We start from the raw sequence: 27,390 nt of genomic DNA, 5'->3' as shown, positions 1-27,390 counted from the left end.
CTTACAGATTGAAAATTGAATGGAAATACAATACTACAATGGCTTACAGAGATGTCTAGTATTTATAAACTTCAATTATTCACTTGAGAGAAGTAAAAGTTGTAAATTATTTTTGGCTCATTACAATTTTATAGCAGTCCGTACAAATTTATACTGGAAGTGGGCTTTTATTTGCTATTTGAAGATGATTTTTTTTTAGATCCAATGCAGGGAAGAGCAAGAGGGACTAATTTCTTCCAGAGTTTTGTAGCTACATAGAGGCCTCATGGAACCTTTGTTTACAATGGTGTCTTTTATATGTGACAGATACTTTTTATGGAAAAGGTATAGAAAGTATGCTTATTTTATTATTTGCTAAAGAAATCAATCATGATGTCATGTTAAGAACTTTTCAAATCAAGTATTTTTATTTCTAGCCAGTGGAACAGTAAAAGGATTAAAGTAATAGGAATGCAATTACCAAAGAAGAGAACATAAATATATAAAATTTACTGTAAACTCCCCAATCCCAGGATTTTTGAAAAATATCTCTAATGCAGACTGAATGCCAAAATGAAATAAAGTGCATGTTAGTCTAAAAGAATGTGGCACTTTATGGTGGCAACATTCTTTGTATAACTGTTGACGTTTGACCTACCTACAAGTGGCAGGCTTAAGCTGGCATAAGAGATCAAAGCCACACTCTCACTACACAGTGCCCAGGCCATCATCCATCCAAAGAATTACATTTGCATGCATGCAATGTCATTTCTACAATTTGGCATTGTTACCTAACTCTATCAGGTAACATATAGTTTATTTGCAAGAAAAGGTATAACATAATTACAAAGATTGTTCAATAGCCTAACTCTCAAGGCATCAACAAGTGTTATATATTTGTTATGTTAGTTGCTGCCGTATCAAAAAAACTAAAGGAAAACGTAAACATTGCATAGATAGAATTATTGCAAAAATGGGTTGGCTACCAGTGCCTTTAAAGGGGCTTAAGGATACATTGTTGCAGAACCTATATTTTAGCACAGTCAGTGTGTCCTCTGTACCAGTCAACCATGTGAACTAGTTTACATAGGGACCAAGAAATTGTGTGGTCTCTAGGGACCTATGTTAGTCAACCAGGGGGACTAAACTTTAAAGGTACTGCTGCCCATGCTGGTATTATTGGGGATAATTTAGGTGGGTAATTTGAATGCAATTCTGAACGATATGAAGTGCCAGTGTAGGAATTTGCAGAGTGGTACGGTAGATGTGGCTCATCGAGAGAGGAAGATCAGTCTTGCCATTGCATTTAGGACAGACTGAAGTGAGGAGAATGCCAGAGAGGAGGAAGTTGCAGTAATCAAGGCAGGAGATGATGAGAGAAAAGATAAAAATTTTGGTTCCATTCTTGGGTTAAAAAAGGGCATAATCTAGCAATATTTCAAAGATAGAAGTGTAAGACAAGGAGAGAGGCTGAAAACAGGCTGAGGTAATTTACCATCCTGCAAAACGTTTTAAAGGAAGGGAAATCCAACCTAAATGGAATCCCAACCCTCATCCGTAGTAACTGTTTTTTAAAGTTTCTTTATTTAGAGGTCCTGAAAAAAACTGAAGTCTGATACCTTCAAATGGGTCTGAATAATTTTATATTGATGTATCCTCCAAGTTGCATCCATTGGCATTGAGGCTTAGCTAGTGTTGGGATAATGCTCAGAATAAAAAAGAGACTCCAAATCCTCCTGAGAGACCATATCCAAGATCCCTCTTATACTGATATTATTCCTCTGCTCCCTGTTTTCCAGTTTTTAATGTTTCACTGCCAAAACAATCAGCTCCTGGTAAATGAATCTCAGTCTTACAGGGAATTTAGTAAGCTAGTCTGTTTGAATCCCTAAAGTATCTTTGTTTGCAATGTTGTGAGGATACCAGGTTTTTAGAACTAGGTCCCCCTGCCCTCTTAGTTTCTGGAATCACACAGGCAGGGAAGAGTATGAAAAATACGCTATCTTTATTTTTTTCTATAGTAACACACACACACACACACAGAGCATAAGACTTTAAACAATAGGTCATGGATCACCACTGTCAATAGGAGTTCCAGCAAAGTTTCCCACCCACAGTAGTCATTCAACAGTTTCACAGGCAAAAGAGCCTCCACCAGCGCGGTGGGGCTCCAGGTATCAGTCATCTCACTCCTATAGGTGCACTGATTTATCCACAACCTGGCCAGTGTCTCCTGATGGAGTGAGGTGATGAAAGGTTCCAAGATGGAGCAACAGCCTCCTTCCCAAGATACAGGACAGCATTGATCACTGGGTCTGCTGGTAAAGCACAGAAACTCAACACCTGTCAGCCCTGCACCTTCTAGGGAATCAATCCTCAGAATATCAACACACACAACCCCCACCCCTGGAGTGGGTCCTCATTTCCATGGTCAAATTTCACCCCCTCCCCCCGGCAAATTCCTGGGACTCTCTTTTTTTAAACATTGGTGGATGCTGGACCTTGGGGGGTGGGAGTGGAGATGAGTCAGCCTTCCACAGTGTCTCCCCTTCTGTATCCCTGCCACAATGACTGGGCCAGACCAGTGGAAGACAATGGGTGATATTTGGCTTTCCCCACCTCCAGGTCTTAGATATGAGATGTCAGTGCTTCTAGCTGTCCTTCACTTCCCATTCCTTCCTTCTATATCTCCCATGTGCCCACAATAAACTCTTTATCTATCTGACCAGCAAAATTTAAGAACTAGTCATAGGGCGACAGTCCATGTAACTCCGCAAATTGACTAGTTGGTGGTAGATCTTATCTTGACAGTGTGGCCTGGTCCCATCACAACTGTGTGAGGAGATTTCTCTGGTAAGTTCATAAACGTGTTTTATTTTAGCAGAAAAGACTGATTTCATGTTACTAAAAAGGTGCTTGAGACACTGTTTCATCCAACACCATGACAAGAGAGAACTGCAGAGGCAATATAGGCATGTTGCAGGCACTGTAGGACCAATACCCTCGTCCTGGGAAAATATTGCATTATCATTGGTGTTCTGGCAGTTGGCACAGATCATCTCTATCAAATCATAAAACTTGGATCATGTCATATAGTCAATTGTGTTTAAACAACACAAATTAAAAAGCCATCGACAAGGCAAATAAAATGCAAATGCATTTGACATGTGGTGGTTAACATGACCTTGTAGTTGTATCTATTAAGGTCCCAATGGAGTATCAATGGGTTTATCTAGCTTTGAATGCCAAAATTGAGACAGGAAGTATTTAGAAAACTGTTTTACACTTCAATGCAGCAAACCCAAATGCATTTACCAAATTCACACCCATTTACATACATTCTACTAACAATAGTAAACTTTGGGAGAAGGTAGAAAGCTAACTGATGGGAACTACCATCTTATGCACCCTCTTGCATTGTCTCTTAGGTCATGCCCCTATCAGTGGTTACTTTTATGTGATGCAATTGATAACATAATAATTGTAGCTGAAAGAGTAACCACAAAAAATATTGCACTACCATATGTTTGTGCCATGGTATTAATAAAGCCTAAAATGTGCCTCAATTAAAAAGGGTGTCCACTTATACAAAAAAATAGCTTAAAGGGCAAGTAAACCCAGGATGACATTAATCTTATACAATATATGGAGATGTGTATTAGGAAAACAAAATATAGATTGTGACAGAAGCACTGGGGATATTGTGTGTGTGGGGGGAAGTAACGTACACTATATACCAGGTTCCTGTCCTATGTCTATTCACCAGGTACAGTGTATATGTTTTAAAAGTAAGTTTTCAAGCAGCAGGATGACTTCAGTCAGTGGGTGCAAGGGTCCCTGGGCTTCTGAATGGAGAGAGAAGGGTGAACTCCATTCATAAGGCCCATTTCAGGTCTTCCAACCTGCTAACCAGTTGTTGGTTAATTAGGAGCTGCATCTGTAAGGTGCAGCTCTTGATTAGCCAGCAACTGGCTAGCAGACTCTCACTACCTGGGGAACAGGTCAGATGCCTGCTGAGAGGCACTGCAATTTGCAACTAGTAGGGTCTGCTAGTGTGTGTGTGACATTAGATCCCTCCACTTTAGAGAGGCTAATCCTTATTGTATTAGTTAGAGCCAGACAGACTAGGTCTTTTGTTTGCTAAATAAAACTAGCTGCAGCTACTTCAACCGAGGCACTGGACTGGTGTGATATTGTTTGGTTGATACAGGGGAAGTGCAACCCCACGAAACGGCACCCCTAACTTGATCTTGAGACAATATATATAAAATAATTGTAGCATTTACACATAATTAAATATGCACCAGAGGAAGGTGCTATTCAAGACTTGGCAGACACTGTGTGGATTGGTTGATTCATATATCGGTGCAGTGCCAGGGATGTATCAACAACTGAAATAACAGCATGCTCTGCTTTCTGACCTGTATGAGATTCCATTGGGGCAGCGTCCTAAAGGTATGACAGGTACTTCAGTTGTCTACATGTGGGGAGGTGATACTTTAGTTTTTAGCAAAGCTGCAATGTAAATGTTAAATTAACACTATATACTAGCAGTTCCTCAAATCAGTCAACTACTAGACAAAATGTCCAGCAGTTTGCATCCCAATAGAGCCACCCTTCCACTATACACAGCCCTGAACCTAAGTCCCCATTGAGCTTGTCAGGGGAAAAGCAACCACTTTGTCACTGTGTTTACACTTTGAAATTCCAGATTCCCATGTTTTTTTTCTTCCTGTTTTTTCCTGGTGAAAATCTCAAAGGTTCCCTGTTTTAACCTCAAAGCTTGCACAATGAAGGTCCCTATGTTTTCTCCTTTGTTTTCGTAGTCTGCAAATAAGATAGAATCTGCAATGTAAGCTACCACATCACACTCCTCTTACTTGTGCAAGTCTTTGTTCAATCTATGGTAAATAACCATATACCAACCCTTGTGAAATGACATAATGAAGTGAATTTAAAATCAAGTAAAGCAGATTTTGGTTTAACTGACTTATTTTTTTTAATTGATGTTGAACTCTTTTTTAGTTACTCAGTTTCCAACCAGTGCAACTGTTCATCTGCCTACCCCTGCTGCCAACCCTTACCCAACACCACTTAATAACTTGACGGAATGCCACACAGACACATACAATATCTGAGTAATGATGTGCGCAGACAATGAGCTCCTCTTTAGCTACCCTGATGCAAGTCAGTACAAAGCTGCCACACCTGCTGCCAACCCATTGAACAACAACAAAAGAATAATATAATGGGCGCTAGTAAGGACTTAAAGAAAAGGGTTAAGCTGCAGCTCTGATCATTAGGCTCTGGAACCTAAAAAGAACATATGGAAACAAATACAAGAGAGCGCTATACTTAACACCAAATATACATTATAAAAGAATAATAAAAAAAACCATATAAAAACAACGATATTGCATATAAGGCATCTCGTTGTTTTAACCATAGGTGTAACACAATTGAAACAGAAAGCTTATGTTCCGAAGTATAAGCTCTTGATCTGAAAATATATTGGTGTTTTTATATGTTTTTTATTATACTAAATGTATATTTTGTGTTAAGCATAGCGCTCTCTTCTGTTTGTTTCCATTAGCCAACAACACTTAACTTGACGGACTGCACACAGCATCTGCCACACACACACAATATCTGAGTAATGATGTTTACAGAGACTGAGCTCCTCTTTAGTTATCCTGATGTTAGCCAGTTCAGAGCTGCTCACACCTGCTGCCAAACCTTGGTCAACAACACTTAATTTGCATAAGTGCCACACACAGCAAGTCTGAAACAGGTCCAAACTAGGTGCCACAGCAAGCCACACACACAGAATGCTGGTTTAGTTACTCTGATGCCAGACAGTGCCAGTGTTCAACTGGCATTGTCTGCTGCCAACCCTGAACTAACAACACTTTTTAACTTGCTTGAGTCAGTATCACACAGTGGGCCTGAGTCATTAAGGCTAGCAAAGCATAAAAAAGGAGTAACATTTACACCTGGGCAAAACCATATTGCATGGGAGGGGAGATAAATTTAAAATGTGGGGACAGATGTATAGTTGGGTTAGGGCATGTCCTACATCAACTTTAAATTTCAGTGTAATAATAAAGCTATCAAGTATTTGTGTGCTAGATGAAAAAGCAGCCAGTATTTAACTTATGTGCAAAATAATAAACTAATCTGCACCCCTTGCATTGTAATATGGTTTGTCCCAGAGAAAATTTACCCCTTTTTTGCCTTAATGACTTAGGCTCAGTGTCTACAACACACATAATATTTAATTCTGAAACAGCTCCAAACTACAGCAAGCCACACCCCCCAATAATGCTTACTTATTGGTGGTGCTGCTGCTGCTTGCGGTTTGCTTGAATTGCATTCACTTGCTGTCCACTCTGGTCCGCTCTGCTCCCTGCCATCTCTCTCCTAATTAGCCCCACCTGCTCTTCCCACCAGCGCCATTTAAAGAGCACAGTAGCACTGGGGTCGGACCCTCCCTTCCACCCACGACTGCAATTGAGCACACTGAAAAAACATTATACCTGGATTTCTGCACCGCTATCGGTTACTTTAAAAAGTTTAGCACTGCCGTTATCTATTGAATCTCTTGAAGAAACAGCATGTACAATAATGTGGCAAAAAATGTCTGGTGATCACAATACTTAAATATATACTGCTTTCCTGTTGGTCCTCTGACAGGCCTTATTCTGTGTATTATATCTTTACTATATTTGTGTACTGCGTGAATACCTAATGTGCTACATTCTCTACTTAACTGAGGATTTCCTATTGCCATCTGCATATGCTCTGAACCAGTTGCATAAACCATTTATTGTTAACATAATCCCATGTGGTGGCCCTTTCCCTGACTCCTAATCATTGCTTTAGGACAGGGTTGTCCAACCCGCGGTCCACGGGCCGCATGCGGCCCAGCACGCCTGTAAATGTGGCCCAGAAGGAGTTTTGGTTGTGGCAAGGGGGCAGCGCTGTTAATGGGGAAAAAAAATCCTGCAAAAAAAAGAAAAGAAAATACTTACCTTGCGGTCACGCGGTCACGTCAGCTGGTACTCCGGCTCCCTCCCTTGTCTCCTCCTCCGTGCGGTGCTCGCAGTGAATGTCGGGCGTGATGTGATCACGCCCAACATCCATTGCGGAGCGCAGCATAGAGGAGTCACCCGCGTGAGAAGAACAATCAGCAGCACAGAATTGGAGAAAAGAAGAGAAGAGGACAGGAGAACAAGCCGATTAAAAAGGTAAGTTAAGGGGGATTTTTTTTTATTATTTCAAGGGACGCTGACCAGTGAATAAAAGTCATCTGGTCCTGGAGCATCATGGACTTTATCTCCCTGCTACATACTTCTACTTGTATTACTAATGGGGCATTATATATTACTCTCTTTGGCCCATTATAAGCGGTTATCCCTTAACTAACAGTGGTGTAATTAGCAAAACAGGTCACAATTTGGGGTCACTGTGGTGTATATGTCAGGTACCGCAGGCCTGGTCAGGGCACCCTGATATACAGTGCCTGGCTTAAATGCACTTTATTGATATTGCATCGAAACAATACAAAAATTGATTATAGTATAATAACTAGAGAGGATTTTTTGAACAGGGCGATTGAAAGGTAAGTATAGGGGGATTTGAAAAAAAAAAAAAAAAAGTGATATATATATATATATATATATATATATATATATATATATATATATCTCACTTTTTTTTTCTCATATATATATGTTAACTATATTTTCTATGGTTTTTTGAATGATCAGCTATCGTTATTGTTAGTGTATCTTATGTGTGGCCCAAACCAACTCGTCGTCTTCCAATGTGGCCCAGGGAAGCTAAAACGTTGGGACACCCCTGCTTTAGGAGTTCATTTACTCTTTGTCTTGTTTGTCCTATATTTTCATTGTTCAGTCAAAATGGAAAAGGTATGAATATGACAGATATTTATTTAGTGAACACAATGCTTCAGTTCATTCACACTTTGACAAAAATAGCAGATCAGTGGGATACAGCACTTGTTTTTCAAAGACAACACATTTGCAGGTTCTTTCTACTATCCTATTCACAGTACTCATTTATCACCATGGAAAGGCAATCTGAGACTTGTTACTGTTAGAATTAAGGAAGTCTCAGGAACTTGCAACTACTTAGATAAAATTATCTTTTAACCTCATTTCATTTTTAAACTGCATAACTCTTGGCTCTTTTTTCATATCTCTGTGTTTATATATTTTACATGGTCTATAAACTTTTTTTTGTAAAGGGTACAGCAAGAACTATAAAATTGTAATCTAAAAGTTTGGGGGTTACAATAAAGACTTAACATCAGTGCAAAGGCAGGAAATTAATTCTGTAGATGGCCTGGAAAAGATGGCTTATAAAGTTAACGACATATTACTTACGGCAAGAAATATACAATTAGACTACTGAATGAAGAAGATAAACCAAACATTTTGCACAGAAAAAAGTAATGAAGCTAATTAAAATAAAATGAAAACCAAACTAAATGAAACTTTGACAGAGGTTACATACTGCAAAATGTAATGCAACTGCTGGTGAGACTAGAGACTTGAGTTACTAAAATGCATACATTAAAATCAAGTGCGCAATGGGACTGAATATGTCATAACATTATCATTTAATGTGAAAAAGTCAAAAGGCAGCTACAAACATAGAGGTTTCACAAAATAAAGGATGGGGGGAAAAAAATCAATGAACAATTATTAACTTTGGCTAATGACACTTTTTTCCCCTCCATTTAGCAAATTCACGAGGTCCCATGACTAAGACTGACGTTTATTTGAAAGATATTTACAACACCGATGCCTGTAACTAATACTTCTCCAGGCATAACATACTGGACAAATTTGAATGTTGGTTTTATTTTTAGTCTGTTGATGCACAATAGTTACAGGTACCAACCAAGGACAATACCTGATTGTTGTCAGAAAGCGTTACCAAAAAATAATGTTTTATGTTTTTCTTCTTTAATGTTAATAACTGGGGTCTATAGGTTTTTTTTTTATTTTTAGTAAAGAGAAGGCACTGCTGCCTACCGAGGTAAATTTGACACTATACCAGTAATGAATGCTTGAAAAAGCACAAAGAACAATAATATGAATTCTGAGCCCTGTCTTTTTTCATTTACTTATGTAGAATTCTGCCTCCAATTTTGTGCTTATCTCTGTAACCTTCCTTGATTTGATCTCAATTTTAAGCCAATTATTTCCCTATAATTCATGACTACTAAATCACTTCAAAATGTCTGGTTCTATCAATGAAACACAAACAGTATTATAAAAGAGGACATGACAAAACTCGGCTGTCCAGGTGAAGACCAGACAAATGTAAACATTATTTTGCAGACTGGTCATTACAGAAACTCAACTGATATTACTCATTCTTAGAAATGTTAAAGATTAAACTCATCAAGCTAGATTGTCGCCATGCACAGAATTATCTGCTCAAAGTTAGGTAGTTGAGTGCATTTGAAAATAGAACAAGTATCAAGCCAAGCAGGCAGACTATCCATAGACAGTTTTGCGTCAATTATGCTATATGTTTATAAAGCTTCAATACGCTCCCAAAGAATTAGAAGTGAAACATACTCTGCCGTCTTATGTAAAACATATTATATAACCCATTAGTTGCATAGCATACAATACTGTCCAGTACCTACTCAACCCAAGCCTTACAATATCTGCAGTGAAACTGGGGGAGGTAACAACATAGACTTCACATCAAAAGGGGCGAGGAAAAGCAGATTCTGTCACCAAGCCCTTGGCAAGTACAGATGTTCACAACAAGTTTTTGTTACTGAGGTGACTCGTACACTTTAAGTTTGTTACAGACACAACTTTTGACAAATTGTATACTTTAATATGTATACTTTTCTTCACATTATTATACTTCAACCTGTATCTTTTTTTCTTTTGCAATCACCACTTTTGTGCTTTGGAAATAACGATTTTGTGTTTTACTTTTTACTTAAAATAATTATTATCTCTTCCTCTCTTTTCTTGCAGTAGCATCTTTTATCCTAGACCAGCATCTGGGTCCTTGAATATCCCGGGAGAGTCACTAAGGTCTTAGACCTTTTGAGCAGGACGTTTTGGTACCGTTCTCCTCTCGAGGAGAACTTCCAGATTCCGACCTCTGACTTCTACAAATATCTCCAGTGTGTCATTGGATCTAGACACAGCAGTCCTATCCGTCTCCATTGCGGGGCCGCATCCCCCCCTGATATACTCACGTTCCCATGCTGGGGATATAGCCACCTGGTACCAATGTCTCCTGACAGCACCTGAGCACTGTAAATTGCAAGTCCAAGATCATGTTTTCAAAAATGTTTACACTATGTCGAGATTTATCAACCCGTTGGAAATGCTCATTAAACTGATTCATAGACTATATTACACCCCAGTTAAACTGTACAAAATTTGGCCCACGGATTGCCAATCCTGTTGGAGTGCGGCAAAGCTGGATCCCTCTTCCACGTTTTCTGGACTTGCCCCAAAATCAGATCTCTTTAGGACGAAATTTTTGATTTAATTCAACAAGTAACTTCATTGGCTATCACACCACAACCATCTCTAGCCCTACTCCAACTCTACCCACCTGACTATCCCGGCTCAACACCAGTATGTTGTGGGATATATTCTAAATGCCTCTAGAGCGGCTATCACTCAACACGTGAAGAGCCTGGCTCCCCCTCCTTTCTCCAAAATTATAGCAAAAACTCATAGTTATGTGATATTTCACTTCAGTCTCTTCCCCATGATGAAGCGGTTCACTTGGTGTAACTGCTACACTGCTCATGTAGCCTCATCTTCTGGGTCCAGTTAGGGTTCAGGTTTCCTCTTTTTGACAGACCATATGAAGGGCCCTCTGTGTACTCATTTGACTTCCTACCTAGGGCGGCCCCCCGAACCCCTCCTACCCTCACCACTTCTTCCCCCTTATTGTACCTCTGTCTTTGTCATTTTGGTTTCTATTGTATGTATTTATGATATGTGATTCGATTAACTGCCATTTGAACTCTGTTTATGTATATTTTTTTCATTTTTTTCAATAAAAAAATCTGGGTTAAAAAAAAATCTCTAATTTTTGACTAAGCTATTTTTTAGGAATTAGAAAATTCCTGCTATTTTACAGTAGAAGCGCAATCTCCTTCTTCGTTTAACTTACTAATTTGCTTAACACAGATAATTTTTTACTTAGTGTACAAAGAGTGGCAGGACAATCTTTTCAAAACTGATTACACAACACTTAATGTACCCGTTTCCTCATTTTCCTTAGTAAAAACCATCAGAGGCAGTAAGGAGGGCAAAATAAGGGCATATCCACACAAGCATTTTCTCAACCAATTGTGGAAACTCAGCAGGTAAATAATGCAGCGCTATAGACTTCTATGCCGTACTACCTGTGCTGTCCAGGTCTCTGTGAAAAAATAGTGATAAAGAAATATTCTCATAGTACCCTGTGAGGTGCGTAATTGCTACACATGTGAATAGCATAGGAGGCATAGCAATCTATGGATTTGTAAGTTGTGCTATTGCCCCAATGGAAACGAGTTACACTACGTTTGGATGAGCTGCATAACTGAAAAGCATTCATTTGAGCTGACCATTCTAATTTAAAACAAGTGTGGATAAGATGAATATGTTTTGTTGCTAGTAGAAAACTATTCCAACAACAATGCAAGTGTAGTCCAATCACTGATGGAAATTGGCAACTGCAACAACTGCTTGCAAGCATCAAGCATGATGAACTCAGCAGAAACTCAAAAAAATTGAAAGCAGAAATGCAAATGAGCACAAGATATAGTCAACCAACTAGTGAATTTATTTCCAGACAATTCCCAGCGTCAAACTGATCCAAGCATCTCCCGTGGAGTTTGTTACAGTGTAAACAGAAATAACGAATGTGCTCATTTTGTCCTGCTAATAATAATAAACCACTGGCTTCTTCCTGGGGATAAATGAAAACACACAGACACTTTATACAGAAAAGTGTTTGATCGTCAGTATATGCACAATCAGCTTTACACAGTGTCAATACTCAGACTTCAGAAAATTGTATACAGTAGACACCAACCAGCATGTAAACAGATCAGCACAATGCCGGATATTTATTTATTAAAAACCCGATGATTTCCGAGCTATTGCGTTTTAGAAATTAAATGCTATTTTGTAAATAAAGATGCAAAACAGCTTTTTGTAGAATCATGCAGAAAAATATTAATAAATTTAAAGAGAACATTTAGCGTGGTGTTTACTTATTACATTTGCAAAAGTAAAAAATTGATAAACGCAGTACCTAAATTATGTGACGTGACAAATCCTCTTGGCTCCATTGTAGAGTTTACTACTGTTCTGTAATTCTAAAAGTTATTTAAATGCTAGTAAACCCTCACATAATCATAAGCACATACAAATTACAATTGTATAAAACAATAATGTATAATTTATTATCTGGACATGATGAGAATGTGACTGATCGTAACAAGGAAAAAAAATCTTCAATCATTTCTTTATTACAGAAGGAGATAAACGACACAAAAGCTTTACTCCAACTGTATCTTTGACACATTTTGATGTAATTATGTACAGAAAACAATGTATTTCACAGCTGCCATGCACTGTATAAGTGTTATAAGTGTTATCTTCTCACTCTGTTATACAATCAAACTGTCCCTACTTCTTTGAGCGCTCTGACTCTGCACCGGCCTAGTCAATGAATTAAAAGTTGAGGTAGCGTGACTTTCCTCTGACTGTGCATCTCCATGAGCTGCAGTAATGTCGGTTTCAGTATTAATGCCAGTTTAAGTTAGTATCAGTATATGTTTTAATGCGAAAAAAATGTCTATGAGAAGTCACCTGACCTGTATAATAAAAGTCATGGGATGTTGAATAACTTTAGATTTTACAGCAAACAATGAATTAGCCTTTAAAGACGTTGACGGTCTGTCAGTCGGGTGTCAGACTATACAGTCTGTTATTTGATACAGATCATGATACCACAGAGGACGTGCACCATGTTACATTAAGCATGCATGAAAATGGTGAACATTTAATTGGTCTTAATGCGTCGTGCAACTAACACCATGGGCTAGATTTACTAAACTGCGGGTTTGGAAAAGTGGAGTAGTTGCCTAAAGCAACCAGATTCTAGCTTTCATTCATTTAGTGCATTCTGCAAAATGACAGCTAGACTCTGATTGGTTGCTATAGGCAACATCTTCACTTTTCCAAACCCGCAGTTTAGTAAATATACCCCTATGTCGTTTGTCTCAGAATCGCTCCCTCTGTAAAATAAATTATGGCTTTGTATTGGTTACATGAATTAACCTGCACTTTCTTAGGAAAATGATATATCTGTGCGATCTATGTATCAATCTGTAAAGCTGTCGAAATCCCTTCTGTTAGCTAGATCAGAAGGTTAGACAGATAATTAACCACAGTTTTTAATTATAGTCAGTCACTGTGTATATATTTTAGATGTAATCCAAATGATGGAATGCCTCCTTACCTGGAAAACCCCAAGTCCCAAGCATTAATGAGAATACTGTACACTGCAGTTGAGTACATTGCAGCAACCCTTAGGAATTACAGGACCACATGCACTCACTAACTTCAATCGGAAAAAGAATAGTTTGCTAGTAAAGCCATTTATTGCAGTATTCTTTTCACTCATATACATAACTTTGTGTATAGGTGTCCATTTGAAGTCCTAATTGATTGTTAGACACTAAACTAAAGCATATAAATACCACCAGCTTCCTGTTTTAGTTATAACTTTTTAAATCCCCAAGTACTCAATTAAAACAATTTACAAGGACTGAAATATAAAATGAACTTGAATCATACTTAGGTCTGCTTAAATGCAATGAATTAATTGTTAATCAAGTGTTATCTTTTCACTGTGTATAACAGTTAAATGTGGCTCTTATCAAAACAGACTTTATTTTTAAATTCCTTAAAGTAGTTAAAGATGGAAATCCTCAGAACAACCAAAAATATTTCTAAGACTTCTTACTTTTCTTCAAGTGCTTTAACAAAAGGATAATAAACCTGTAATCCTAGTGTAATTTCATATCTCTTCGTGCTTGGAAAAATAACCAATAGTTATTTCAAACATAAAATTATTTGCAATAAAAACTGTTACATTATTATTATACATCACTTAAAATGAATTTTCCATAAGAAACAGCTTCTTCTACAAAATAGGAAAAAATAATGAGCATACTTCAGGAGGATTAAGTTTTATTTGTTAAATGAAAGCAATTAACTTTTTTTAATGTTTCTAATGGTATATTGCCTTAACAGAAAGGAAGGTTTTCAAGAACATCTTTTCATTTTATTCATTTCAAGGGAATGCCTATTATTCACAGCAGATTAAAAAACAAAGGGCTCTTGTGCATGAATTAAAACAGCCGTTTTTCCGAAAAGTCATGTCTTTGATTGCCTGCCTTGGTAGGCATGACAACTTCCCACAGGCAAAATGCTTTACAAGAACAAATCATGCAAGCTACCACATGGGAAATCAATATTTAATGCATGTACTTCTACAAGAAAGAGGACTTCACACATAAATAGCTATCTCTTCTTGTCCAGCTTGGCAAATTCTGTACTTTTTTTTTGATGAATGTAAAATTACTTTGACCTGCATTTAAGATTGAGCGGATGAATTATCTGTAGCATGTGATTGGAGGAGTCACATCTCATCTCAGAGGAAACTGCTGACTTTGGAGAATATAGACTATGAGCCCAGTTAACTCCCTTGGTGGAGTTTACCAAAGATAGGTTTTTTCACAAAGTGGCATGTTGAATTTCAGCTCATGCAATAAGTAAATAAGAATTTATGGTAAAAAAAAACCTCAAGAGTCAAGTATGGGGAACTTTGCAGTATATTTTTAAACACATAGTATGAAAGCTTCTGTTAATTTTCTTTAAATGGTAAAGAACAAATGATGCTTTGTTGTAATACTAATGTTTTAAGAAGAAAATGTTTCATTATTTACAATTTATCCAAAAATAATTTGACCATCATGCTCCTGTGCTAGTTCACTGTACTAATTTTACTATTGTGTCTCACAGTACTATTTCCACTGACTTGTCTATTATTATTCTTTATGCAGCTCTCTACAGAAAATGTATAATCATTCACATCACTATCTGCTCCAGTGGAGCTTACACTCTAAATTCTCTATCATACAATATAAAAACACACACTAGGGTCAATACTGCCCAAAGCCAATTAACTATCCGGAGCACTTGAGGTAACCTCCATGAACACAGGAAGGTCATATAAAATCCACACAAAATGTGCTCTGGCTAACATTGAACTCATGCTACCAACCTCCTTACCATTCACACTCCTGCCCGGTCCCTGCGCTCTGCTAATGACCGTCGCCTCTCCTCCACTCTAATTACCACTTCCCACTCCAGAATCCAAGACTTCGCCCGAGCTGCCCCACTGCACTGGAACGACCTCCCTCGTTCCATCCGTCTCGCTTCCAATCTGTGCTCCTTCAAACGAGCACTTAAAACTCACCTGTTCCTCAAAGCTTATCAACCGTCCACTTAACCCCTCATCTACTCTGCTCGCTATTCCCTCACTCCTCTGGCATCACCAGCTCCCTCTCGTGTCTGATTTGTCCACCCTCCCTTAGGATGTAAGCTCTTATGAGCATGGCCCCTCTTCCCCCGTGTCTCCATACCTGTTCTTCTGCTCTGTCCTTACTCCTTATGGCTGTCCCGTAGTTACTGAAGTATTGGTACTTTGTGTTTATCGCTCTGTACTGTTTAACCCTGTACGGTCTACTGTTTGTACTATGTACGGCGCTGCGGAAACCTTGTGGCGCCCAACAAATAAATGATAATAATAATAATAATAATAATAATAATAATAATAATACCAGTGCCGAGAAGTAGCAATGCTAACTACTGTACCACAGTGCCAAAGCACAATAGTAGAAATGGTAATTCATTCTATAGTAATATGTCCTACTGTGAGGTTAGTGCAATAAAATAGTACCCAATTATTATTAAGTCTTGATAGAGACCTGCCAACTCATACAGCCACACCTTGTGACAGAGAGCCAATGTTCACCTCCCTGCAATGAAGCTCATCACATAGTAAGTTCTCTTTGATAAAACAAAGTGCTCTGGTGCTAGGGCTACCATAGGAAACAATGGGTACTGTTATTGGTTACAGTAAAAAAACTGTGGCGCTGTGACCAAGGACAACACAAGTTATTATCTATTAGTCTCTACGAGTGGACTAAAGAAACACATTGTTTGGCCAAAAAAACTGAACAAACTATTTTACCTCTATAGAACACCAAATATCAAGCTCCATGCCTTCTTATCAAGTTGATATATCTAGCTGAGGAATAAGAAGACAGCCAGTAATGCGGACAGGTAATTGACATTTTTCTTTATGATTGTTGTAATTTCAGTAAAATCTCCTCCCTAGTCTGAAATTGCCCAGCCTGACACAAACTGTCAAGAACAGGTATTACTAGTTATCACCATGCCATGCCGTCTAGAAAATTGTTGTTAGCACCTCACCTGGGTTATTACTATGAATATCAAATGCACTTCATCCCTGGCTCCTTTAGATGTTTTTCCTTATATTTACTGATGGGCTATATCTGTCACACACAAGAAAATAAAAGTGAGGCGTGAAGATTCCGGGTGTGAAGCACATTTATGCATACAATCAATACTGTCACATGAATATGATATTAAGTACAAGTTCTGCGCTTAAAAAGATTATAATAATATATCCTAAATAGTGGTCCTTAACTTGGGTCCCAAGTGGCCGCTGCATTTTTGAGCTGAATACAATCTCTATAGACACTTTTTTATGCACTTAAGACACAAAAAAACAGATGTATATAGGGTAGCACAATGTCCGATATGAGCGACACATTTCTATTGAATTTTAAATGCTCTCCATTAGGAAGCCCTAACTATACAGGATACTTAGGCCTAGAACAGATCAGGAACTGTGATCAGCATACAGAACAACAGAAGTGGAACATTTGCCATTAATTAGAAACTGTATGTTTGTAGAAAATATTGCATATCATCAAAAGAACCTTGTAGCAACTATGAACTGTGGAAGTGGGAGCACCCTGGTTAACCAAACTGAAATGTTGTACCTGACCCATGGTAGGAGGTGCAAGTATTTTATTCCTTATATAAAATATTATCAAGTGGGCAGCTTTGCGACAGATTGCAGGACATCAAAAATAAAACAATACTGCCCTCTCATGTAAAGTCATGGCCTAAAAATATAGGAAGAAGAAATGTATTTAGCAAAAGTTTTAGGAGGATATGTGCAAGCCAATAAAATAAGTTCATTAGCCCGGAATGGGCTAAGATACCTCAAAGGAGATGTGGGATTAATCAACAGGCAGAGGAAACATTTTTTCTAAAGTCATTATTCCTGAAGAAGGTATCGCCAGTTACTAAGTCATCACATATGTTCTTTAATATAAACAGCCATTGTTGAGTTAGTTCAAAGATAAAAATGTTGTGTTTAATTGTTTAATCAAATTATCTCTATATTCAGCATTACCATGAGAGGCAGTTGTTCCAACCAGTGCTCACTTCCTCCGTGGTCATTGCAATTGTGCCCTTTTATATTTCTTTCATAAACTCTGTGTGGACCCCAATTTCACAGGTGGAAGATGTGTTAGAAACAATGTTATCGGTTATAGGACACATAACAACATGATGACCCATAACAACATGGCGGTATAGACTCCAGTTACCATAAGTATCCATGAGATTTTCTCCCCAAAGACAGTAAAATGCACTTTGTGGGTTAATGTTCAGCACAGCTGGGGGATATCATGTGGAAAGCCCCATTAATGGCCCATTGTTTCATTCCAAGCTGTCCCACTGTCCTATCCTGTTCCTCAACATACTTCAAGAAGCCCAAACAGTGTGTGTGGGGTGGTGTTATTTAGACATATCAACTTGGGGAGGTAGGAAGGTTTGCCAGTGACCTGTTTTGTCCTATCAGAGGATACCTCAGGGCAGAGGCTGTCAGTTCACTTAGTTATCCATGGCAGGGGATAAAAAGGAGCCCCAATGGACCAGAGAGGTGTTCATCTTTAGGATAGACTGACCTAAGAGGTGCTACTCTGGTCAGGGTAAACTTGCCATCAGCACTCCATTGGATTTGTGCACTATTGGGATTTTTGCCAGTCATCTACTTTGGGAATTGTAACCTGCCATTTTATGCTGGTGTGTTCTGTTCCAGTTAAGAGTATCGTTAACACTTAAATACATCTTTGCTGACATTACTTATGTTGGCAAAGGTGGTGATAGCTAGGAAATGGATGGCACCTGAAGGTCCGACTTTGAGTAGCTGGATTGACCTTGTTAACGATACAGTCGGCCATGAAAGGTTCATGTATACCAGCAGGAACCTAGTGGATAAGTATGAAAGAATATGGTACAGGTGGAGGATATCCCCATATGTCACGGAAGGATTGAGGGAGGCGGAGCTCTCCTAATGTAATGCTCGGGGCAGACATCCAGCCGCCTATTATAGTGTTATTAAGGTCAACGATTATATTTTGTATTATCAAAACTGTACTATTATTTCATTGTATCTTGAAATTGTGGAAGATGTGCATACCTTGGCTTGAAAATCTGAATGTCAATGCTTTCTTTTTTTTGATCCTATTGTGTATGAATACTTGACAAATACCTGTATCACTGTGTGGGTTAGTTGGCGGTTTAGCCTAATGTTATGGGCTTTTTTGTTGCTAAAAGTGTAAAGAAAAGATATAAAAAAAAAAAAAAAAATACATCTCGCTGGATTTATTCCTAGTGTCGGTCCGAGTGATAAAAATAGAACCCCATATCCTCACAACAAATAACACAGCATAGTTATATGCCCACCCTTATTATATAACCAACTTTGACCTGTCTCATATACACGCAGAATAGTAGGTAACCATTACATTAAATCCAGTGTCTGATTAGCTGAGATGTAAGAGCGATATTTGCGAATTTTACGTTATTCTAGTTTATAATAAAGGAAAATACATAATTTATAAACCTCACCACTATTCATCATCACCATTTATTTATATAGCGTCACCAATTCCGCATGCGCTATACAGAGATTATTTGTCATTCACATTAGTCCATACCCCATTGGAGCTTACAGTATAAATCATACTTGCCAACTCTCCCGGAATGTCCGGGAGACTCCCGCATTTTGCAAGAGTCTCCCGGACTCCCGGGCGAGTGTGGCAATCTCCCGAATTCTGCCCACTTCACTAGGAAGTGCCCACTTCCTAGTGAAGTGGGCAGAATTAGATCCCAAACGCCGCGATTCCCGATGAATCGCTGCGTTTAGCCCCGCCCTCTGCTGTCAAATGACTCAATTTGCGTCATGGCGTCACAGGGGGTGGGCCGAAATGACGCAATTTTGGCCGCCCCGCCCCCTCACGCCCCCCTTCACTGGCTGGCTCCCGGGAGGGAGCTGAAGAAAGTAGGTAAGTATGATATAAATTCCCTAACACACAAACTAGTGTTAATTTTGTCAGCAGCCAATTAACCTACCAGTAAGTTTTTGGAGCATACAAACTCTACACAGATAAGGCCATGGTCGGGATTGAACTCATAAGCTGTAAAATAAATCATATACTTTTAAAACATGGAACACAGAAATGTATACCTTCTTTGATTTACCACAAAATTCAAACAAATGATCAAATAATATAACTTGATAATAACAAAACACTTGACACTGCTAAGACATTGGTGTTCCAAATACCAGTAGCTTTTAAGGTTGTAGCTTTAGACTAATATCATACTTCTACACAGGACAAGAATACTCAGTGCAGAATGTTTATTAGGACCAGTTCCTTCAAATAAATTAACCATCATCCCCAACAATTTCACAGTGCAGGAAAATATTAATCATTCTAAGGAGTTCTCTGAATCAATCAATTTAAACTTCACAATAATATACATTGAGGGGTAGATTTATCAAACTTTCTAAAAAGGAAATGTGGAGGTGTTGCCAATAAGAACCAATCAGATTGTACCTAGAATTTACTAGAATGTACTATAAAGATGACAGCTAGAATCCGATTGGTTGCTATGGTCATTACTCCACTTTTCTTTTTTAGGTTTGCTTAATCTAGACCCGAGAGTGAATTGTTAATGTAAAATAAATCAGAAGCTACAATAGCGCCTACCTGACTGTTGTAGACACCCAAGAGGGGTAAACTCGGTTTCCATTTTCAGCTTTATTTTTTCGCCTGGAGATAAATGTATAAATAAAAGGTTATAATTTAAAGGAATAAGCCTGTTAAAAAAAAGAGCAGAAATATTTTTAATGTCGCAAAGAATGGGGCTTACTAGTTTATAGATTTTAGCCCTTCACTTGATGATGACTTTGTGGCACTTATTTGACTTTCAGGTTACAGCTATTCAATTTGCTTAGCAGTACTATTTTTCACAGACTCAACCCTGTGAAAATGGAATTTGAAGCTACATATCTGTTCTATCTAGAGTTGTAAATGAGCTCTCTCCACCAGACAATGAATGTCCAACAGAGATCTGACATCACCTTTAGAAAGAACACATCCTGACTATATGTACAGTGATAACAATACTATGCTACAGTGCATTAGCTAGTTCACAGTAATCTGAATAATTGCCTATTTTTTATTACATATTTTTTTTCCCTTTCAAGTCTATTAAATCAAGAGACTTCACATACGATTAGAGTAATGTGTGTCATTATGCTGCTACAGTTCCTCTCCCAAATTCATGTCAGGTATGACAAAGAAACTACGTTCTAACCACAACCAATAATTGTAAACATGTATACATTTAATTTATAATTTGACTGCTTTTGCTGTCGGGGACCTGTAGCTACAATATAACTTGTGCTCCTGAACACAGTGATACCACAATCAATTCCCTAGATGATATTTTACAGCTGGAGTGGTAGTGCCTATTCTAATAGTTTTCAGGTTGTGACATCTTTTGAACTGTATAGAGAATGTGCAGGAAAGAGAATGTTACATTGTAATGAAGCACTGCTTAATTGTTTTTAAGTCCTGAAATATGCTTCAAAAGAACACATAGAGATGTAACTTTGTAAAAGAAGTACAGCACATGTTTTCAAAGGTCATCAGTCTAAAACAGAGTTAGGACCTTCAAAGTGTTGTAAATAAAATCCCATACCTTACCCCTGGTTTTCTAATTATTGCAGGTACACTGAGATACACGGCTATTATTTCCCCTGGGTGCCAGTTTAAATTGTCTATATCAAGACAGCCAGTTTGAATATGGTTCTGCCATCTTCTGCTGCACTATACTGATTGACAGTCCCAGAGCTGTTAGCTGTGCAAGGATTGTCCATCAAACTGAAATAATAGTTTGATGCTGCTAAGTGGGTCAAAAAATCATTCAAACTGGCTGGCTTATGGAAAATGGCATCCACTGGCAGACAGAGAAAACAATAGTAGCATAGTCCATTAGAAAACTGTAGCAATAAGGTAGGTGAATACATTAAAAAAAAAAATGGGTCTTTGCCGACCCCCTGGGAATATAAACGCTGGCTTGCCAGTGCGTTCTCATTCTATGCATACACGTCTATTGCATATAGCATCTTCATGTTGCACATGAGAAGTGCATTTCCAAGCACACTCTAGACAATATAAGTCAAAAGTTTCACACACACAAAATTGACAGGTGTAAATTAATCATCGGGGCAGTCGTTCTAAAGCTATACTGGAGGAAAAAAAGAATATTTTTCAGACAAAAACTGAAACATTTTAATTATTTTGAAGGGTGGATATAAAGCAGTGAGTGGTAGGACACCTTCATACAGTGCATCTCCTCCGATTTTCCACACTTCTAGTTTACAGAGACATCTCCAGAGAGTAGAGGATAGGCTGGCACGTTAATGTGCACAAGACACACTGGTGCCAAATGAGAGCATATTCTGCTGCGCATTAAACGAGACTCATAAATTACCACCACTGGCTCCCATCAATATGATTGGCTAAAGCAACTCAACATATTCAGGGGAAATCTCCCCCACAAATGTTAACACTTTCCCACCCTAAACATAGTCCTCAAATGAAGCGGTGTGCTAACCTCTGATATGATTAGGGATGCTCAGGATGCTTTTTTGAAAACAGATCCCCCTGAACTTAGGTAATCCGAGTACAGAGCCGAGACTGGCTCTGTACTGTTGCGCATCCTCGGAACTGAAACAGAGACAGAACGTCATGTGTGCGCCATTGGTTCTTGCGAGTTTTGGATCCCATAAGTACCGCCCTCCATGGAGATCTTGCGCCAATTCATAAACAAACACAGAAGGGGTGGCAGTCTTCTTATCAGTGTCCAGTGCCATTGCTCAGCCTAATTGCTCACACAGAAACAGGAGGGATGGGAGTGTTCATATCAGTCTCCAGTGACATTGCTTATACTGAAAGTAAACAGGAGGAGTGGCAGTGTTCTTGTCATTCTCCAGTCTCAGTGCCATTGCTCACACAGAAACAGAATGGGTAGCAGTGTTCTTGTCAGTCTCCAGTGCCATGGCTCAGCGCCATCGATATGGCAACCAGCTGCAGGCACCAGTCATGATGATACTAGTCCTTCTACATGATCTACTAAAGCCTATGCTCAAGGGCATAGTGGGTTTGAGATAGGGAAACTGAAATCCAAAAAAACAAGCTTTTAAATTGGTAAAGAAAAAAACACCTTTCTAATGAAGGGAAGGTTTACTGTAGAAAAACATAAAATTGCCAACATGCCATTCTACCTAAAATATTAACAAGCATATTATTATTATTACCATTTATTTATATAGCGCCACTAATTCCGCAGCGCTGAACATATAACTCACTCACGTCAATCCCTGCCCCATTGGGGCTTACAGTCTAAATTCCCTAACACACACACACACAGAGACAGGCACAGACAGACTATGGTCAATTTTGTTAGCAGCCAATTAACCTACCAGTATGTTTAGGGAGTGTGGGAGGAAACCGGAGCACCTGGAGGAAACACACGCAAACACGGGGAGAACATACAAACTCCTCACACTTAAGGCCATGGTCAGGAATTGAACTCAGGATCCCAGTGCTGTAAGGCAGAAGTGTTCCGCTAACCACTTAGCCACCATGCTGCCAGCATCAGCATACCAGCCTCAGCTAGCTCCCCTCCCAACTAGATCCCAGCACCTGAAATCTACACTGTCATCATCCTCACCCTCATCAGTGTGTACATCATCCTCGCACAATATTGATCTATCCCCGCTGGAATCCACCATTACAGAAGTCTGTACTTTCATGTAACTGCCGATAATGGGCTTCCTTGTGGAATTTATAGTTCATTTTACGGCAGAGCTGTCACGATTTTTGGGCATTTCTTTTAGACCAGACGTCAAAATGTTGTGCTGACTCATCTGCATCACCACTAAGTTTCCTAGCACCAGTTGCCAGAGAAACTGAAGGAGGAGACGTTGTTGTGTCATGTACCACTTGAGCTATCAGCTTGCTGACCAGCAGCTCATTGCATCTCTTGAGATCTATGTCAGTTGGAAAGAAAGAGAAGACATCGCTATTAAACTTAGGATCAAGCACAGTTGTCAAAATGTAGTGATCCGACTTCAAGATGTTGATAACTCTTGGATCCTGGCGAAGCGAATAAAGTACTTGATCTACAAGTCCAACACAGTTAGCAGAATTGCTTTGTTTTATCTTCTCCTTCAATTTCACTAGCAGCTTTTCCAAAAGTCTAATTAGGGGAATCAATTAACTCAAGCTAACTGTCTGATCTCAATTCACAGGTGACTACTTCGAGTGGTTTCAGCACCTTGCACAACACGTCAAGTATTCTCCGCTGCGGTGGACTAAAGTACATACCCCCTCAAATTCTATTGTTCTTAAAGCTGCTGCAATCTCCTACATGCTGTTGCAGAATGCCGAAAATGACCCGAAATATTTCAGAACACAGACAGCATCTCTTGCATGTCACTGTCATTGTTTAAAAAGCTCTGCACCAAGTTGATTGTGTGAGCAAAACAGGGAATGTGATGGAATTCTCCCTGCTGTAATGCTCGAACAATATTGGTGGCGTTATCAGAAATCACATATCCCCAGGAGAGTCCAAGCAGGATAAGCCATGTATCAATGACATCCCTTAGTTTTTGTAACAGATTATCAGTGAAGCCGGTGATGCACACAGAGTAGCCTGCCTTGGAAAAATCTGGTGTAGTTGGGTACATGCTGCTGCTGTTCCTGCTTGTGAAGGCGAATCTCCAACCCAGTGAGCTGTCACAGTCATATAATCTTTAGTTTGCCCAGTCCCGCTTGTCCACATATCTCAGGTTAAGTGTACAGTGGGTAGAATAGCAATTTGTAACCCAATAATTACATTTTTATGAACCTTCTGGTTCTTTTTGCATTTAAAGGAAGATAAAGACTTCTTTTTCATGTAGCATACAAATACTTGATAGCTTTATTTTTAAACTGAAATTTAACGTTGATCTAGGACATGTCCTATCCCAACTATAAATCTGTACCCACATTTTAAATGTACCTCCACTCCAATGCAACATGGTTTTGCCAAGGTGCAAATTTACTCCTTTTTGTGCTTTACTTTCCTTAATGAATCATGCTCACTGAGCGTAAATTGCATTTATTTTAATATGCGTGTAAATCGGCTCTCTGTACACACAGAGTCAACAAGGAACGGATCTAAAGATACATGTGGTGTTAACTACGGGTGTAGTTTTACTCTGCTCTACTAGACCAGACACTGCAGGATACATAAAATAAATAAGTGAAATCTAAAATCTCAAAAGAACGCACAGAAAAAAATAAATGAAGCAATTCATGTTACCTGTCAATCATATAGTTATTTATGATAAATGGAATTTTTTTTTAAAAAAAATGGGTTGCTTTATTGGGGTTATTTTTTGCCCTTGGAAAAACATTTATTAGGCGGTCCTTAATATTTACTGTGCATGACAGACATTTTTACAGTTGCTCCTGATTGCAGACACATGTTATAGCATTCATACAGTACTGACATCACTAGGACCCAGGACTTAGACAAGCCCTATAGCAGGTGCAAGAGATACCGCAGAAAAACAAGCAACTTTGAGATGCCGAAACTTGATTCGGACTAGGCTGCGTGCACTCGAGCTTGGCACGCACTTCCCAATCCCATTCCTTCCCCGAAATCGTAGGCTGTAGTAAGTGTCCTTTGGGTAGGAAGACGGAGAGCATATGGCTGTGATTTCTGGCGTATCGGCTGAGCGTGGGCATACACAGACTTATATTGCGCACTATATGCTCAAAATCAGCAGTTACATGCCTTAATGACCCAGGCCCTCAATCTCGAAGTCCATATGGGTTAGGTGGTTGGAGCTTAAAGAAGCATGTGACTATGTAGATGCAATCCTGCACTCCTATCCATCCAAATTACCTAAACTGGAACCCACATCTTCCTAACCTGTCTTGTGGGAGCCCCTCTCTGGTATGCTCACCCTACGATCCACTTGTTTCATTCAACAATCCTAGGTTCTGGTCTCCCCTATCTACAGTCTTTGACTCAATAAAGGGGAGGGGGGATATAAAGTTTGATATAAAAAAAAAAAAAAAAATGAAGTATTCTGGTGTTCTATATACGCTATGACTTTATACATGTACATCTACATTCAATACTTTTATTTATCCAAGTCATGTCAATCATTTATGTTATAATGTGCTTTTAATGACAACCAGAGCATTAAGTAAATAATTAAAAAATCACAATGATAGATGAAAATGATCAAATCTCTGACATTATGGGTTTTGCTTTGTTAACAATTAAATCTTCTAGCGCACAGGATAGCCCACCAGTGCCAAAAAGACTCCAGCTGGCAAGCTACAGTGATAGGTGTAGAGAATGGAGGACTTTAACTCTGCAACGTTTCATATGCATTAGCTGTGGGTTATGTTTTTCCTTCAGTAATGCAAAAAGATGACTGAGTTTTAAACACCCAGGCTAATATGTTTATGTAAATTTAAACTTTATTTTTATTGACTGTCATAACACGTACTGTCCTTCACCTTAATAATCTGGAACAAAATCAATTTGAACCTCCAGCATATGACGAGGCTGAAGTTAGCTTCTTATTCGTTTCTTATTCATGCTCCAGCTTCTTATTCAGAAAAGCTTATTTTTAAAGGATTAAATCAATTTGGATCACCAATTTCACATCAAATGAACACTAAAGTGTGTCCCTTATACAAAATGCATTAGTATTTCACCTGACCCAACAAGGTTATGGGCATGAAATCAGGGGGCATTTTGAATAAGTAGCTGCAGATTTGCAAGGGTTAATTGGCATTGGGCCAGCAATTTGACAGTGGAAATCAACACAGGGTGGTCAGTTACATATAAAACATTTGTCTTTTGCTTGGTCCAACACTGTTTTGGGCATGCAATCAGGTGGCAAAGTGGGCACAGATAGCATTTTGAATAAATAGCTGCAGATTTTCAAGGTTAAATGCCGTTGGCCCAGCAATTTGATAGTGGGAATCAACCCAGGGTGGTCAGTTACATATAAAACATCTGTCTTTTGCCTGGCCCAACGCTGTTTTGGGCATGCAATCTGGTGGCAAAGTGGGCACAGATAGCATTTTGAATAAGTAGCTGCAGATTTGCAAGGGTTGATGTTTTTATTAAAAATTGCAACAAAAATAAATCCAATATCACTTTGTCCAAGATAAAAAAAAATAGCCTATATACATTATCCAAAAGGGTAAAAAGGACCAATGTGAACAAAACTTCACACACCCAATTCTACTACAATCCCACCACAAAACAACAATACACCACTTCACAAATATATGGGCCTAGCCATATATTTATGAAAATGATTTTAATAACAAGAATACACCAAGGGTATGCATGCATTTTTCTTACAAAACATAAAAGTTTTAATCATTATTTTAGCTTAAAATGCACACCCCTTATTCTTGCACCTGTTGCAGTTTTACGAAATAAAATAACTGCAGCTCATACTATAAGGTCTCCTAGAAGGCAGTACAATTGTGTCCTGTAATCATTTTGTGTTGCTGAGTTCTATCACTAGGTGGACACTTAACTAGTGTGTTCAGCTGTGCCCGTGATATAAATCCTTACATATATCTGCCAAGTCCCCTTTGCAATATTTTCTTCCTACTCCTTGTCAGCATTCAGCAAACATGTTCACATCTAATCATCAGAATATGGTTTGAAAACGTGTTAACAGCACACAAGTTCCTTTATCACCTAGTGATTGTGTACCTTACAGCGTGCATAACACGTGTACAGCTTCTGCATCCACTCTGCTACCGGGCGACCAATTGTC

At 38.7% G+C, this 27,390-nt stretch overlaps 1 protein-coding gene across 2 annotated transcripts in view; it reads right to left on the bottom strand.

Moving 5' to 3' along the window:
* The window catches only part of TPK1 (thiamin pyrophosphokinase 1), a 467,722-nt gene extending 440,337 nt beyond the window's left edge, over positions 1–27,385 (bottom strand). For both annotated transcript variants that reach the window (XM_075211273.1, XM_075211274.1), the window contains exons 1-2: positions 27,332–27,385; positions 20,222–20,284 (exon numbers count right to left, since the gene is read on the bottom strand). In XM_075211273.1, coding sequence (XP_075067374.1) covers positions 20,222–20,284; positions 27,332–27,362 — 94 coding nt within the window. In that variant the 5' untranslated portion in view covers positions 27,363–27,385. The remainder of the gene's footprint in view (positions 1–20,221; positions 20,285–27,331) is intronic.
* Positions 27,386–27,390: the final 5 nt, after the last annotated feature.

Source organism: Mixophyes fleayi, chromosome 5 (genome assembly GCF_038048845.1).
Source record: "Mixophyes fleayi isolate aMixFle1 chromosome 5, aMixFle1.hap1, whole genome shotgun sequence".
NCBI lineage: Eukaryota > Metazoa > Chordata > Amphibia > Anura > Limnodynastidae > Mixophyes > Mixophyes fleayi.
The sequence above is the reverse complement of the archived record's forward strand: the minus strand, read 5'-3'. Positions and strand labels throughout refer to the sequence as shown.